The sequence below is a fragment of the Ictidomys tridecemlineatus genome, chromosome 2 (genome assembly GCF_052094955.1).
Source record: "Ictidomys tridecemlineatus isolate mIctTri1 chromosome 2, mIctTri1.hap1, whole genome shotgun sequence".
Classification (NCBI taxonomy): Eukaryota; Metazoa; Chordata; class Mammalia; order Rodentia; family Sciuridae; genus Ictidomys; species Ictidomys tridecemlineatus.
Window position 1 is genome coordinate 90,507,097 of NC_135478.1, and position 16,913 is coordinate 90,524,009.

The 16,913-nt window shown below is 54.8% G+C and overlaps 1 protein-coding gene across 14 annotated transcripts in view; it reads right to left on the minus strand.

Moving 5' to 3' along the window:
* The window catches only part of Cux2 (cut like homeobox 2), a 230,097-nt gene that overhangs the window by 30,105 nt on the left and 183,079 nt on the right, over positions 1 to 16,913 (minus strand). For all 14 annotated transcript variants that reach the window (XM_078039148.1, XM_078039141.1, XM_078039140.1 and 11 more), the window contains one exon: positions 2,400 to 2,534. In XM_078039148.1, coding sequence (XP_077895274.1) covers positions 2,400 to 2,534 — 135 coding nt within the window. The remainder of the gene's footprint in view (positions 1 to 2,399; positions 2,535 to 16,913) is intronic.

Sequence of the window (16,913 nt, forward strand, 5' to 3'; positions counted from 1 at the left end):
GCTCCCAAACCTGGGCTCTGGGGAGGCTCTGCCCATGCCTGCCGCGATCTGGTGGGCCGTGCCTTGGATGGCACCCAGGCTCGCCCTCGCCCACTCACACCTCCTCCTCCTCATTAGTTTTTTTCAACTGTGGTAAACCCAGATGCACACGCGCACCATTCCAACGGGAGCTTTAGCACATCCACAGTATCACACACCCTCAACCCAGGGAGGCCTGGTCAGCTAAACGGCCCTCCATCCTGCTGCCAGCTCCTGGCTCCACCCTGCCACACTGGCTGTGGAGACACGCCCTCTGGACATTTCCCATCATGGAAACACACATCAGCTGACCTTCTGCATTTGATTTCTTAGACGCTGAGTTCACCCGGCACTTCACTCCTTCTATGGCGTGAATTGAACCCCCAAGGGCTCAGATAGGAGGTATTAAGAGGGTGATGAGGATTAGACAGGGTCACAGAGTGCAGCCCCTATGACTGAACACTGTGGCTTCATGGGAAAAGGGAAAGAGCACATGTGTGTGCTCCCTGTCTCTGCCACATGATGCTTGGCACTGCCTTGGGCCTACCATCAAGGAGGCCATCACCAGATGTAGCTCCTTGACTTTGATTCAGAATCATGAGCCAAAATAAACCTCTTTTCTTTATAAAGTTCCCAGCCTGAGGTATTTCATTAGAGTAACACAAGACAGACTGATACAGTTCCTTTCAGTGTGACTGCCACAAAACTGTCCAAGGAGGGCCACTTCCACAGAAGGCATTCCACTCTGTGACTATGCCAGTTTATCCGTCTGTGTGTTGGTCCCACTTCTGGCTACTGTGTTGCTATGTATATGTGTGTCCTCATTTTTGCCAAAGCACCTCTTTTTGATTTTTTTTAGCGTACATCCCTTAGAGTAGAACTGCAGGGTCATGTGGTAAGTCTGTTTAACTCATGTTCTCACTTTCAACAACTCTACTGCGGTGTGTGCACCGAGAGGCTCTACTGTCAGCCCTGCCGCAGTCGTGGCTTTTATAAGAAGGGCGTCAAGGCGCTCCTGCAGCCCTGAGGGCCCATTAGTGCTGCCCAGCATCCTGCCGTGTGGCTGGTCTCTGGCTACCAGACACTTGCCCCACTCTGGTTTTGCACCATTACAAAGCCTATGGCCAGTATCCCTCCTGAGTGCGTCCCTTGGGCACAGAGTGGTCTCTTCAAGGAAACACCACATGGAGTAAATATATGGGGTCGCAGCGCGGCCCAGCCTGTAGTGAAGCGCAGCTGTCCCAATCCACACTAGGAGCTGCTGCTCAGGGTCCGCTGCCCTGTGACCTTGTGGAGCTGGCCTGGCCAACATGAGGTCCTCTGCTCCCCTTGCTTCCTCCTTGGTGAACGCCTGCTCACACCTTCAGGTGCTTTGTGCTGGAGGCCAGGGCTCCCTGATAGTGGGCCAGGGACAGTGGCATGCCCGGCCTAGCCTTGGGGCTATTTCCTTCCCAGCAACCTGCGCCTGCACACTGGAGGCCAGCACCCCTCTGCCTTTCTGAGGGAGGAGCCAGTCCCACTCCCAGCCTCTGCTCTGACCCTCATGGTCCAAGGTGGCTTCCAGTCTCGCTCTGACCCCCACGGCTGGCTCCCTCATTCTCAACAAGCCCCGAGCCTCCAGGGTCAAGGCACCACACGCTCCCTGCTTGGGCAGCAGAGGCCAGCCTGGAAGTGCTGTGGGCAGAAGCTCTAGGCTGGGGGCTCAGAGGCAGAAAGGAAAATAGGATGCTGCCCGAAACCTGTCGAGGACTCAGCAAGTTTTTGGTTTTGCTCTTGGTACTGGAGTACCAGGACCAGAACTAGGGCTGCTCGGCCCCTGAGTTGCATCCCAGCCCTTTGCATTGTTCGTTTTGAGGCAGGGTCTTGCATTCCTCCTGCCTCAGCCTCCTGAGGTGCGTGGGCCCCTTGCTGCTCAGGAAGAATTAAGGCTATGGCTCATCCAGGCGCAGTGGCCTCCACACCTGCCCCCGGATTCCTGGACACACAGCCTGACTACACTTCCCAGCCTCCTCTGCAGCTGGGTGTGACCACAGAGGTTCTGGCCAATGGGAGGGTGGAAGGGGGGCCTGCTGTCCAGAGTCACACCCCGACACCTGTGTGACCTCCACTTTCTTCCCCTGCCTGTTGGCAGATGGTCAACATCACCAACAGGACATCACATGTGTAAGGTGGCGGGATCTCTGCCATCTGAATCCCCGAGGGGCAGCGTGGCACAAGCCTACAACCTTCAGTAGACTGAGGCCCAAGACCCAGGTCCGTCTGCTTCAGCAGAAGTGCCATCTCCACCCACCTGCCGTCCACACGATGAAGCCCAGTCCCAAGCCCACCAGCCCCTGCTGCAGCCCATGGTGTTACGGGACCCAGGAAGGCCTTAGCAGTACCTTTGGGGCCAAGGAGCTCGGGGTGCCTCTTCCAAGAAGCGTGGAGGTCCCGCCGGGGCTGCCTGCTGGGGTCCAAACTGGGGGGCTGCAGTCTGTCGTCCAGGCTACGCGCCACCTCCAATGTAGGCACAGGGTCTGCAGAGACAGGGAAGAGGTCGAGGTGGGATGCCTAGGCTGAGGCTGTGTAGAAGGCCTGGGAGGGCCTTCTACAGAGAGCTGGGTGGGGACCATCCACAGGAGCCACTGTAGTCACACTCTGGGTGGCCAGGGAGAGCCAAGTGAACGCCCTTTACATGACAGGCTTCTCCAGGCCCCTGGCAGGTGTGCCTGCCCACTCCCCGGTGAGCATGTCCTGCCTGCTGGGAACAACCACAGTCATATTGTCTCTGCATTGTTTGGATCAGTGATGCCACAGTGTCACTGTGTGTGGCTCTGGGGAGGTTGAGAGTGTGTCCAGCCGGCCTCTCCACCTCTCTGACCCCTGCCACATGGCCTGAGGCCCTCCAGCTTCTCCTGGCTCTACCCTCCTGGAGACATTCTTGCGGCCCCATGGCTGTGGCTCCTCACTGGACTCGGCCACGTGCACCGGGGATGCATTAGCGGCCATCCCGGGAACAGCACGCACACCCGGATGAGAATCTCCCAGCTTCTCGACGGCTCCCAGCTGAGGAGGCTGCGGGCTTCTGCCTGGCTAGCTTCCCTCCACCTCCCCTTCACCTGTGGAGAGTTTCCTTTTCCTTTCACCCCAGAGCCCAGCCCATGTCCTCCAGGACATTCCCAACCGCGCCCCCAGGGCAGGTACCAGTGGCCATGGAATGACTCCTGAGGTTGGTGGCACCCTGCAGACTACATAGTCCAGCCGCAGGCATGGGGGCCGTGGTCCCCAGAGCACCCTCTGGAGGCTGGCTTGGAGTCAACTCGTCTTCACAGAGGAGGGAACTGAGGCCCAGAGAAGCCAGGGTGCTCGCTAAAGGGTGGAGGTGACGCTGGACTGTCTCTTGCTGAGGCCACGGAGACTTTCTGTCCTGGGGTGGGCACAAAATGTCCCCAGCAATAGGCACACTCATGGGGCCCAGGACAGCCAGGGCCTCTAAGCCCAGGTCCTGGGGCCCAGGATCTAGTCCAGTTCTTTCGAGTTCTCTGGAGCCCTCTCTTCTTGGTTCCTCTCCCAGCACCCCCTGCCAGCATCTGCTCGGCTGATGTTCTCTGGTGAGAGGACAGACTTTGGAGCCAGATGTGCCTGGACCTGGTCTAATCCATACTTGCTTCTTGGGATGGCTATGTGATCTTGGCAAGCAACTCTACCTCTCTGTGCTTCACCATAAAAGTGGCAACCTCCTGGGGTTGTCATGAGGATCAGGCAAAATGATCAACATGGTGCCGGATACCCTGTCAGCTCAGACAACCTCATGCTTACCCTCAGCCTTGGGGCTATTTCCTTACCAGCAACCTGCTCACAACATTTCACCCCTGAAGACATATTACGACTCAAATGCCACCTCTTCCAGGGAGCCCTCCTGGACCAGTCAGTCTTCCCACATGTGCTCCCCAACTGCCTGCAGCTCTCCGTGGTAGAGCCCAGTGCTGTCTAAGTATATTTGCAAGTCTATCCAATTAACATGCACTGGGCTGCAAACTTCACAGGGGAGGCGAGGGCTACACTGGTCCTTGCTCTACCCCCCACTGGTCTGTAGTACCTAGGATGCAACCTGATACACAGTCCTATCCAATACATTTTTACAGGAGACGACAGGAGGCCATGCCTGCACGGAGGCCTTCAGGTCTGGCTGAAACAAGGTGGCCTCTCATTTTCTCCTACTGCCTGTTTGTTTAGGTGGAGGGAGGCTGGACAATGGGCGTTTGTGCCGTGGTGAGCAGGTGCAAGGGCGCACCACGTTGGCTTTCCTCTGTCAGCAGCCCCCACGCCCTGTCATTAGGCAGCGCCCGCTCAGCAGGGTATGCCATTATGTCTCCCAGGGCTGATGTAATTATACATTGACATAATTAACCCAGCAAGCGCATTAGGCAGGCCAGCTAAAAATTCATCTATAATTATTTGTTGTGTGCATGCTAATGAGTCCATCTGCACCGCCTTTGTACAACACGAACAAATTAATTTACAAGTCTGGATTTTTTAATAAGTTCAAGGAATCGCTTCCTATTGTGTCCTGGATTTTGAGAAAGGAAGAAAAAGGCGACAGCACTCGCCAGGGTCAGGGAAGTTAGGTAAACACTGAGGGAGCAGATCTGGCGGCCTCTGTAGACTGGCTCTGGGCCCAAGGATGGGGGAAGTTCTCCAGTGGCCAGGCCAGACGATTCCTCTGGGAATGAGGACATTGGCCGCCACCTCCTCTCCAGGGTTAGACCCAGGTTCTGTTCCACCCTGAGGACGTGGGACCTGCGTACTGGTGGCTGGCTTTGGTGGCCTCCAGAGGCTAGCAGAAGAGGCCAGGCCTCCACACGGGCTCTGGGGGCTTCGGGGCTCTGCCCTCCCGCCTTCGCTTGCTGGGGCAGTGGTGAATGCGCTGGTTAAGCTCCAGGATCTGAAGTTCGGCTCTGGGTCGAGTCCCATGAGGACCTGAGCCCATTTCTCCACCTGTGGGGGACACTGTGCAGCGTCTGTTTGCCTGGAGGTACCCCTGGGCAGATCCAGACACACTGAGGAGAGAGTGAGACCCGAGGGAGGGTGTCACCAGAGGGTGGTTGTCAGTGCCGTCTCCAGCTGGCCGTGTCTCTCTAGGTGGCCAGGGACTCTCCAAGCCTCTCTTTCCTCGAGGAGGCTGCCCCTGAGGGCTGTTACAGAGCGGAGCTGGCTGACCGCTGCTGGCCTGCGGGCTCAGGGCGGGCTGGGAGCCAGCTGTGCTCTGTGGAGACCGGGCACCAGGCACTGGCCTCAGTGTTGGCACAGGAAATGTGCCCAGGAAACCCAGAATTCAATTATCTTGATTTGAACTCATTCCACTCTGGACCCAAAGATCTCAGCTTAGAAAACCACCCCGGGGAGGGAGCAGTCAGCTCAATTCATCTCCTGCAGCCCAGGACGCAGCTGGGAATGGGGGTGGTGCAGGGAGAGGCGAGCCTTTGGCCTCTTCCTCTACTCCTGGCTCCCTGTGGCCGGGTGGGTGGCATGAGATGCTGTGGCCAAAGTCCAGCTTCAAATGAATCCTAATGACCACAGCCCTGTACACTCCATCATCACTATGGCAGTATGAGGACATTGCAGTCCCCTTTTACAGATGGAGAAACTGAGGCACAGGGGTCAAGGCTGGGACTCAGGCTGGCTAGCCCCCAGCAGGACTCATCAGAGCTCCTGGGGAACCCGTGAAGCATTTTGGGCCTCAGTGGAGTCTCAGGGTTGGTCTGTGTCACTCAAGTCTTCCGGGGGGCAGGCTGGGATCCTTGGGGTTTGCCTGTCAGACCTTCTTATCTCTGCCTGGTGGGCTGGTGTGCCTGTGATGCGTTCTCAGCTTCTAGTGGGGCTGTCAATCAAGGTGCTCCACCTTCCCCCAAGGAGGGTCACCTGCTTCAGGCTGCCAATTGAACACTGCCCTGGGAATCTGGACCCCTTCACCCGGTTATTCGCTGCTCTGGCCCTGTGTGAGCCGGGGGCCCCACCTAACAAGTCCCTTTCCTGTGCACCAGAGTTTCCAGAGCTGGCTTCTCCACACCACACGAGGAACCCTGAGCCACACAGGAGCTCGGTGATTTGACAAGGGTATCTAAGAACTGGGTAAAGGGAAGGAGGAACGAATGCTTACAACATTTCACCCCCGAAGACTCAGTTTTCCTGTCTGTAAAATAGAGTCCCAAGCAGCATCCACCAAGGTCACTGTGGGCATTCAGTGGTCAGAGTCCTGCACAGCGGTCAACCCAGCTCTCGCTCTCATCAGCGGTCAGCAAAGGGCAGACCTCAGTGAGGCCCAGGGGGCTCGCTCACCCAGCCCTGCTGGGCACCGCCTGGCTTTGTATCTTGGCTCCTGCTAACAACAGATTTGCAGGACAGAATTAGAAGCTGCTGGGTATTTGGGAGGGAGAGAGTACAGGACAGCAGCTTTGGGAGGAGGGGGCTGACCAGATCTCAGCAATGGGCCTTGGGAGACCCCCTGGAAGCTGCCAGAGGGTCCCCAGAGGCCCAAAGAATAAGGCAAAGACACTAGGCCCTGGGTTTCATCTGTGTCTATGCCAGTCAGAGCGACTTACAGAAGGAAGGGGAGGCAGGGAAGGACTTCACTGTGGGTCTCCAGAGGTTAGACTCTCAGTAGGAAGGATGTCCTGGTGGCAGGCACAGACTCGGCAAAGGCAGGAAGTCATGGCAATGTTAACAGCCTAACTCTCAGAGTAGGCTGCATACAGTTGGGAAGGCTGTGCACAGCACACGGATATACATGGGAGTGGCAATCGAATCACATATTTACATATTTGGTACAAAACTCTTTGGGGAGATGGTAATGACCTGCTCTGAGGCAGGGGTACTATGCTGTGTCACCAGGTAGCATGTGGCCAAGGGACTTGGAACAGCTCCTCCTGTACTATAACCATGGCTACTCCAGGCTCTGTGCCAGGGCACGCCTGTGCTTTCTCCTTCACCCCAAACAGCACAGTAAAGTATGTGCCGCTATTGTCCCCATTTCCCAGACAAGGAAATAAAGGTAAATAAAGAAAAGAAGTATCAGGTGCCCAAAGTCACCCAGCTTAGGCAGAGGTGGGGTTCGAACCCAGGACTGTGGACTCTTCGCTGAAGGTCAGGTGGCCTCTGGGCAGGGCGGGCAGGGCCCTGACTTCCTTCTGTAGACCCGAGTGTGGGGCCAAGCGCCGTCCTTGGCCCTGCTGCTGGCTTGCTATGTGGCCTTGGACAACGTGCTGACCTCACTGGGCTCCCCCATCCGAATTCCTATGCAAATATGTCTGAGGCTCGCACTCAGCACTGGGCCACTGGACAGCGGCTCGCCCTGCGAGCAAGCGCCTCTACACCAGCCAATCCTGTTCAGCGGGGTGATGGTCAAACACCTTCGTGGCCAGGCTCTGCCCAAGAGGTGTGAACACCGTGAACCTTCAGGTGGCCAAAGCAACCCTGGGAAATAAGGGGAGGGGTAGGGGGCGAAGGTTGAGTTCTAGTGGTGACATCAATCCATGCTACTGCTTCCCGCCTGAAGCCTGTCTGTAAAGGGGAACAGGCAGGTCCTCCCCCTGTGGAGGGGCTGGGGACAGAAAACTGGGAACCGAAGGTGGGCAGGGGCTTGCTGAGCGACTTGTACCTGAGGGGAGGAGACCTGCCCTTGCGCAGCGGCCTCCCAGGGGTGACAGGCTCCTTCACAAGTGTGCTTTATAGACCCGAGAGGACCCTTCCACCCCACATATCCCAGGTCACCTTCCTCCCTGTGCACCAGGCCCGCGAACTGAAGAGCACAGGTGAGGGCGCGGCTCGTGCGGACGGCTGGTGGCTGGAGGGAGCCTGCGCTGAAGGCTGTGGCTTCTCAGGGTACAATCCTGAGTCCTGGTGGCCCAAGTGTAGCTGGGTGAGACCAGGGGACGGGTGGGCAGGTAGGTCCCAAGGGCCCTCCAGGGTAACAGGGCTGGGGACAGGACTGACCCTGAGGGTGCCAGGCAAGAGGCGGCTGCAGGGGTCCAGGGAGCAGCTCCATGGTGGCTCAGGTCAGGAGCTAGGCAGGAAGCGCTGGTGGCTGTGGGGACTGGGCTCAAACGTCCCCAGTCTGTGCTCATCTGGAAACTGAGAATGTGACCTTGTGTGCAGACAGGGTCTTTGCAGTGGAGATGCGGTCAAGACTGGCTCATACGGAAGCAGAGTGGGCCCTGATTCAATGACAGATGTCCTCAAAAGCAGAGGGACCCACTGAGGCCCAGAGAGAGGCCCGGTGAAGATGGAGGCAGAAACAATGCAGCCAGAGGCCAACGACCAGGAGGCTGTGGGGGCCGCCTGAGGCGGGAGGGGGGGGACAGCCAGCCTGGGGGCCTGCCCACCCCACTTGGATTTGGGGCTTCTGGATTCCAGATCTGAGAGGAGTTTGTGCTGTCACCAGGCTGTGACACTGTGGCAGTGGGATCTCCTCTCATTTGCTCTTCGATCTCCGCAGCCCTGAACCTTCCCTGACACACAGCAGGCACTTGGGAAATGTTTGACAACTGGAGAAACCATGCCTGATACCTAGTAGGTGCTCAATAAAAATGACTCCATGACTGCATTGGACTACTAGCTCTCTACAGCAGCCGTAACAAACGACCACAACCTCTGTGGCTTAAAACAACACACATTCATTATCTCAGTCTGGAAGTTAGAAGTTCAGAATGGGTCTCATTGGGCTGAAAGTCAAGCATCAACAGGACTCTTGCTCACAGGTCCAGGAGGATCCGTTCCTTGCCTCTCCTGGTGTCTAGAGATCAACAGTGTTGTCATCTTGTGGCCACTCCCCTCATCATGAAAGCCAGAGGAGCCATCCCCGACCCTTACCTGCTTCTAACCCTCTCTTGCATGAAGCGTGAAGTGCACCCAGGGCTTTAAGGGTAGGAGGTGGTGTTTTCAAGAGGGATATTATATTACTGCGCCTCCCACAGACGCCCTCTGTGGAAACCCCTGAGACCCTCTGGCACTGATTCCATCATTTATCCCCTTTTGGGACAGTCCATACTCATTGGGCACCTGCTATGTGAAGGACCAGTGTGTGCCTGAGGGAAGGGGAATACTTGGAGGAAAACAAGCTGCCCCCAGACCCAAGGCTGTGGGGGTCTCTGGGAAATCTCTCCCTTCAGCTTAAGGACTTTTTTCCCTTTCTCTCTTTCAATTTGTGTCCATAAGAGCAGCCAATGACGTTTAGCTGAAGCACTGGATAATACTGATAAAGCACTTGGGGAGCCCAGGGTTTGCCAGCCGCCCTGGCAGGAGCCTTCTGCCGCAGGCTTTGGCGGAACGCTCCAGCTGTCTGCATGCTAAGAGTGTTGCTCTCCAACCCAGCTCCCCGCCGGGCAGCTCAGGGACGGCTCAGGGCCCCGTGGGTTCCTCCCAGAAGAAATGAGTCACTGCACGACCAAGTCAAGTCTGGGAACCCTGCTCTCATGTGCTGGAAAGTAACAAGCAGAAAACATCCGGATAAGAAGGTGTTGTCATTGCTATGCACTTTTCAAAGCAGAGACCCGACTCGGTGACAGCTCAGTTCCTCGGCACTGAAGAGAAGGTAAAAGCAAGTGGGTCAGAGTCCAGGACCTGCTGCCTCCTCTTAGGGAACAAGCTTGGCTCATGGATGGAGATGAAAATAGGTACAGCAAGAAGGAAGTAGGTTTGACTTGAGTGAGGACTTCCTTCAGGTCACGGCTTGGATTTTGTCCCCCAGAAAGATAGGTTGAAGACCTTCCTGCTGGTACTTGTAAACGTGACCTTGGAGGATATGATCATGTTAAGATGAGGTTGTTAGAGTAGCCCCTAGTCCTTTCACGACTCATGTCCTTACAAGAGGTGGGAAAGGTGAGAGAGAGAGAGAGAGAGAGAGAGAGAGAGAGAGAGAGAGAAGGCCTTGCTGTGATGGCCAGGATGCCAGGGTCACTGGCCTTGCCAGGTGCTGGACCATGAGTGAGCCTGGCCCTGCACCACCCTTTATCACCTCATGACCCATGTCCAGCCTGGAACAGAGAGTAGCAAATGAGAGGAAATCCCACTGCCACAGTGTCACAGCCTGTCTGTGGCTGACCTTCTGGAGGGGAAGGTGGACACGTAAGGCCAAGGCAGAGACCCCCTGCCAAGGCGGAGGGTGGGCTGGCCATGTGGTGGAAAAGGCCTGTCTAAAGGCAGCCATCTGGCTGTGAAGGAGTAAGGAAACTGCTCTAGGCACAGGAAGATCAGGCTGAGGATAGGGGCTGCCGCCTGCCCATCTCCCCAGGGCACAAATGCACTGGTCCTCATGACCACTGACCACTTTTGTGGATAAGGACATGGGGCTGAGGGAGGCTGGTGATACCCAGGGGAGTCCTGACCCAGTGTCCCCTCCCCTCTCTGTGCCTGGTCTGGGTGCAGGTGGTTGGGGTCAAGCTCGAGTTTCTGGTTTTCACCCCCAAAACTGCAGCAACCATCCACCCTGGAGCAGGCGGGGCATGGGGCACATAGGACACCCACCCACTCTCTTGAGCCAGAGGCTCCGAAGAACATGGCCTAGTCCTCCCCAAGAGGAGCCAGGCGCTCTGCGTGTATCTCACTGTTCATTCAAACAGCCACAGGAGATGCCATCACCCCTGTTTTCCAGTTGAGAAAACTGAGGCCCAGGAGAGGAAAGCCACTTGCTCAGAGTTCCTTGGTCAGAAGACAAAGGTAGTGCTAGATCGGAAGCCGGGCCCCCCCAGCCAGTGCCCACCACTTCCACACATCTGTGATCCCCCAGGGGGCCCTGTGTGACTTTTGTCCTCCTGTGACGTGACTTAAAACCTTAAGGCCTATTTTAAAGTACTGCCGGTTGAGCACCCCAATCTGAAAATCCAGAACCTGAAGTTTGACGTCTCCGTCAGCTTTCCAGCACTGACACGTTGCCCCACTGGCAAATTCTACCCCAGGAAAATAGTGCCCTGCATAAAAATCACTAAAAACATCACAGGAAATTCAGGCCACGTGTGTAAGGAGTACATGGAACACAAATGGACCTTGTCTTCTGACCCGGGTCCCATCCCTATACTCTCATTATATGTGTGCGGCTATTTCAAAACTTGAAGAAATTGGAAATCCCAACACTGTGGCCCCGAGCATTTTGGATAAGGAATACCCTGCCTGTGGTTTGTTTCCTGATTATAAGCAGAAAATTGGGATTCCCTGTCATAAATAGGCATTTCAGCCATATAGGTGAACACACGTAAAGCTGGGTATGGTGGTGGGTGTCTGTGGCCCCAGCTACTCGGAGGCTGAGGCAGGAAGAGTGTTTGAACCCCAAGTTCAAGGCCAGCTGAGCAGCACAGAAACCCAAATAACCCAACAACAAGAAAAGACCACAAAACTAAAAACCAAAGAGGGAAAGCAATGCTGTTACAGTCCAGTTAGGCCCTGGGGCGGGCAGCTGCCGTTCCTGGGCTGAGGGGGAGACCTGCGGGTGTCCTGGCTTGCTGCTGATGCTCCAGTACCCAGCGGCAGGCAGGCAGAAGCCTTCCCTGCAGGGCAGAAAGGTGACACCCATCATGGCCTGCAGCCTGCAGTGTGTTCAGAGTCGCAGCCTTTGCCCGGGTATCCTTTGATGTTAGGTGAAAAGCTGGAGCCGTCCAGCTTCTGACTTCCACAGTGGCCCACGTCTCCCTCTAGTGTCTGGCCCTGCTCAGTATGTCCTCCAGAAGCCTTCCAGCCAGCTGTGCAGAGCCGCCCCAGCTGCCAGGGACACGTCCTAGCTGGGTTTATAAAACCCTGACCCATGGCACCCCGACCCAGTGTCCGAATATTACCAGGCCCCTGACGAGTGGAAATAGACCAGGCAGCAGGCGAGTCCTGTGGCACCGGGCAGGGACACTGTGGTAAGTGTAGGACCTTTGTCTCACAGCCCTCCTTTATGCACTAACTGCCTAAGAAAATGACTTATTCGTTGTGGCTGCATTGGATCTGACCCCTCGAGGACACATATTTTCAGGTCTCACTGGCTTTGTAGAGACCACAAGCCTCACCATCGTTCTGGGCCGCCACTATCGGAAGCTGTCAGAGTCCTCCAGAACCCCACAGAGGGGGAGCTGGGGTGCGGGGAGAGCAGCTCAACCCTCCCACTCTGTCCATCTGAAGGAAAGTGGCATTCGGAGCTTTTTTAGGAAAGCTGGAGCCGAAGGCTGTCCGAGAGGCTGCTTAGAAACACATATATGCAGAAGTATGCGTGTGTCCCTCCAAAATATCTCAGACAGAAGCCTGCTCCCATCTGGGCTTGTGCTCTGGCGCCTGCGTGGGTGGCAGGCTCAGGCTACTGACGGTGGCAGCGAGACTAACTTTGATCCTATAGTCTTAACTTTTCAGTAGCAGATGGGGTGCAGAGCCCTATGCGCAGCTGTGAGCCATGCACCTGCCATACCCTTCTTCCTGCCTGGGGATCTCCTGGTCTGGGCAGGGACAGAGGGGCTGTGGAAGAGGGGCTTTCTTTTGGTACTGGGTGTTCTGGAGGTCACAGTAACACCTCCACCAACAGCGAGCTCTGGTCACTGTCCACTGAGCCTCCCCTGCGGGAAGCTCCCCCCTCCTCCCTCAAAAACTCCACCTGGGCACTGGGAGCTCTTGACTCTTCCAGAGGAGAAAGAAGAGGCTCAGAGAGATGGCGCCAGGGGCCAGCAGAGCTGGGACTCAAGCCCACTCACATTACAATAAAAATGGAGCCCCACACTGAGCAGCAGGGACCAGGGACTCGTCTCCTCCTTGTGCCCCTGGCTGAGCGGAATGTCTGGAGACCAGCAGGTGCTTGGCACTTGCTGAATGAACTGCACAGAGGTGCTGGGTTCACAGGGCGCCCTGGCCCTGTTCCCTGGTCCTGTAACTGCGGAAGGTCTTACCTGTGTGAGGAATCGGGCTTGGGAAGGTCAAGTGCGACTCGTGGGAAGAAGCCACGTGGCCAAGCAGGGACTGGCCTGGCTCTGTGGAGAGGGCCATCAGTCTAGCGTCCTGCTCTCCTTCCTCTGCCCCCAACCCCCCGTCTGGAGCTCTTTGCTTCCCCTCAGCAAAAGTGGTCCAGTCTGGCTCTGGAGTCCTAGGCCAGGAGCACAGGGGTCCCTGGCGAGTGAAGGGCCATATCGCTCTTCCTCGGGCCGCTCACGGCACTCCAGCTAGGCCCCCTCCCAGCCTAGACCCTCCCAGGCCTCAGGTGGCAGAGGCCCTGTGACCGCTCTTCACTGTTTGCAGAGCTCAGATCCCCTGCAGCTTTCTTGTCCAACCTCTTTTGATTTTGTCTATTTATTTAGGTGCCAGGATGGAACCCAGGGGTGCTTTGCCCCTAGGCTACACCCCCAACCCTTTTTATTTTTAAAATAGGGTCTCACCAAGTTGTTCAGTCTGGCCTCGAACTTGCAATCCTCCTGCCTCAGCTTCCAGAGTTGCCAGGATCACAGGCGTGGCCACCAGGCCTGGCTACCCTTGATCTTAAACTAGCCCTGGCTCTGGCAGTCCTGGAGCCTAGATTGAGACCCCACACGTCTCCACTGAGACCCTCTGGGTGGCACGGTGCACGGGCAGGATGGGGGAGCCACCTCCAGGGTATGTGGGATCAGAGCTTGTGTCTGCAGGGTGGAGCAAGCTGCCTGCCCCACAGAGCACCCTTGAAGTGCCCCTGAAGGACGGCGCCTCAGTCTTGAAGCCAAGTTCAAAGGCCCCCTCTCTGAGGCGCGCCACCCCTCCTTGGAGCTCGTTTCCTGCTGTGGGTCCTGGTCCTCTACCTTCGGGCCACACTGTCCTTGTTAGCCCTGAGTCCCCAGGCGGGCAGCCTGAGTTTCCCCAGTGGCTCAGAGGTTGCAGCAGGCGAGGGCTGGTCCTCCCTCTGACAGGGAACAGTCTTTGCCCAGCCCCTGCTGCGCCAGCACCAAAGTGGCTGCTTCCACGGACTCCACGGACTCCACTTTCTAACCCTGAGCCACCAGCGCAAGCCAGCTTTGGCAGGGCTGTGAGGGAGGGTGCTTCCGTCAGCTGAAAGCATGGGCACTGCCCTCCAAAGTTAACTGCCACCTTTAGGCAAACCTGACATCATTAAGATTTTCATTTTTTATGCATTAAAACTCTTTATGTTACCCTTAGGTGTCTCCGTGACCCCGACAGGACTGAGCAGAGGCTGAGTGTGTGTGTGTGTGGGGGGTCAGGCAGCAGGGACCAGAGTTTCTAATTATACTAAAATCTCTATTTCCGCTGGCTGTGAAGGCGACCTCTCCACTAGATGGTGCTAGAATTAGTAATTTGGGACAAAAACGAAACTCAGCACTTAACCTCCCTCCCTATTTTTTATACAAATAATTTTAGATGGCTCAAACTTAATCTTTTGAAAATATTAAGATAAAAAGTACCCAAATACCTCTAACTTTGAGGTGAAAAGGTTTTTAAAAATAGGACACAGAAGCCATAACGGAAAGGTTTGGTAAGATTTCCTACCTTCTGTAAATCCTTCTTGAATGCCTGTTACATACTATATACAATAGACATTATAAACAAAGTTAAAAAACAAAAGGTATTCAGGACTAGGGAAGAAGATGTGAAAGGTATACCAGCACAAAGGTTAATACCCCTAATATACAAAGAGTGTCTATAAATCAATAAGAAAACAAAATCGGAAAGAAAAGTGGACTAACAATATACAAACAAGCAATTTACAAAAGAATAAATATTTGGTTCATAGCAGAGGAAAAGATACCTAGTGGGCTAGTCAATAAAGGAACACAATGTAAATCAGCAAGGGGAAAGAACAATTGAATTCTTTCTGACTACCTGGATTTGCTCATGACTACAACAGATTTTCCTTTCCAAGTTTTTGTCCTCAACCTCAGAACTACAACAGTACAGTACCAATAAACTACGCCCTTGTGAGCTCCCCAAAAGCCTAGCACTGGGGAGGGGCTCAGTAAATTTTAATAGCCCCACGAGAGACCGTTAGACACCATAAACCAAAGTTCTTCAGGATCCGTAATCTCACAGGGAAATACAGTTGTTCATGCTGCGTCAAGGATGCAGGATATAAAGGATACAAGGAGGATCAGTGACCATTTTGAAAGGTACACGGGAAAAAGATCAGGGAGAAAGAAACCCAACAAATTGCTTTTCCAGGAGATTATTTTCCCTCCTTCAATTTTCATATATCTTCTGAGGGTGACAGTGTGCCTGGGCTGCTTTTGAAACTGGGGAGAAAATTTTACACCCCCAAACACTGTACAGCACTTTCCTTTTCTACAAATACTGTCATCTACACTGCACACCCAGCGACCTTGACAGTTGACGAAATGGCAGATGCTCATAATTCTTAGACCCTGATATCAATGGGCTGCGGATTGTTCAACCCTGCTAAATGTTTTTGCTCAGAATCCAATGTGGATGAATGAGTAGTTTTTACTCTCTCCCCTCTTCTAAAGACACGGGAACCAGAGCTCAAAGAGGTTAAGGCCTCTGGCCAAAGTCACACAGCTCAAAACACCAAGCTCCAAGTCCCACCCAGGCGTTCCTATGCTCAGCCTGAGCCTTAACCACTCTGCAGACCAGCCTTGCCCCTGAAGGAGGGAGCAGGGCAAGAAGCACCTGCCAGGAGTCACAAAGTCCTAAATCAGATTTTTTAAAACCAGAGAAAAGCAGAAGAAAGCACCGTGGGCCACTCACCTCTGTGCCCCTCTCCCGGTGTGCGGGGTGTGTCTGCCTGCCTGTCGCCCGCGCGTCCCCTGTTTTGTTTCCTCCTTTTCTTTTTCCTTCCCTTTTAACTAATCACTCAGTTAACAAGTCAGCTCTCTGAAGCGTGGGTCGCTACCTAGTGACTCCGTGCACACGATAAAGAAATCAAGCGTCACCAATACAGAAGTCAGAGGGGTTTAAATCAAATCTTCCTCCACAACAATGACATTAATTATGCTTTTAACACGTTTTACTGCTTTTTTTCTCACTTCACGCCACATCTGTGTGAACAATATCCAAAAGATTTACGGTTTTCTTTCGTAATTACAGACATACAGGCTGCACACTTATCAAAATACTTGCTGAGCAATCAGGCTCTATCACAGGCTCTGCCAAAGATTTGTGCTGGCAGCAGTCATTCAAAACAAAAATGTTGAATCAGGACTTGTGTGCGGCTTGGGGGAGGGGGAGCATTTCGACAAATAATTCGCCTGTCAAGACGTATAAAAACAGGAGTGTGCGCCCGGCTCCTTTTCCAGGGTGGGATTTTTATGGAGGGGGCCGGGCGCTGCGGTGGGGGGCAGCGGGCGGGGAAGCTCAGAGCACCAAAAACGCATCTGACATTTGGTTCTTGTGTCTGAGGATAAAATTTAATGAGAACAAAAATATGTCTTCCTAATTCCCCTAAGAAACCATTAAAACATTTTGTTATTCTTAAATGTCTCGAAAATGAATTAGAGCCCCTGAAGGGGCTGTTTGTATGGTACATCTCCATCAGTTAAGGCTGCTCATTCTGCAGCTCCGTGACAGCGGGGACGTCCCCCACCGCCCCTCCGATTCTGGGGAGGAGAGTTGGGAAATCAGAGGCACATGGAGTCAGCACTGGGCTCTGAGTGACCTCTGCGTCCCCAGGCTGTGGGGAGGGGGCGAGAGAGTGCACAGGCCTTCTGGAAAGCTCCTCACAGTCTTGGGGACTTGGGGCCCTTGGCTGGTCCTGTGTCTGTGCTAATAGCCGGGTACCCAGAGAGGCGGGTGTCCCACAGTGAGCCCTGGAGAAGTAGCTTTGTGGGGGGGTGGCCCTCGTCCACTGGTCCCCGCCTGTCTGCTCCTCCGCTCCCAAGTTCCAGCCCCCTAACACGCCCGAGTTTGCGACTGCAGCTTATCTGAGTGATCATCTGGCTACTTCTGCCACCAGAAAGCAAGCTTCTGAGGGC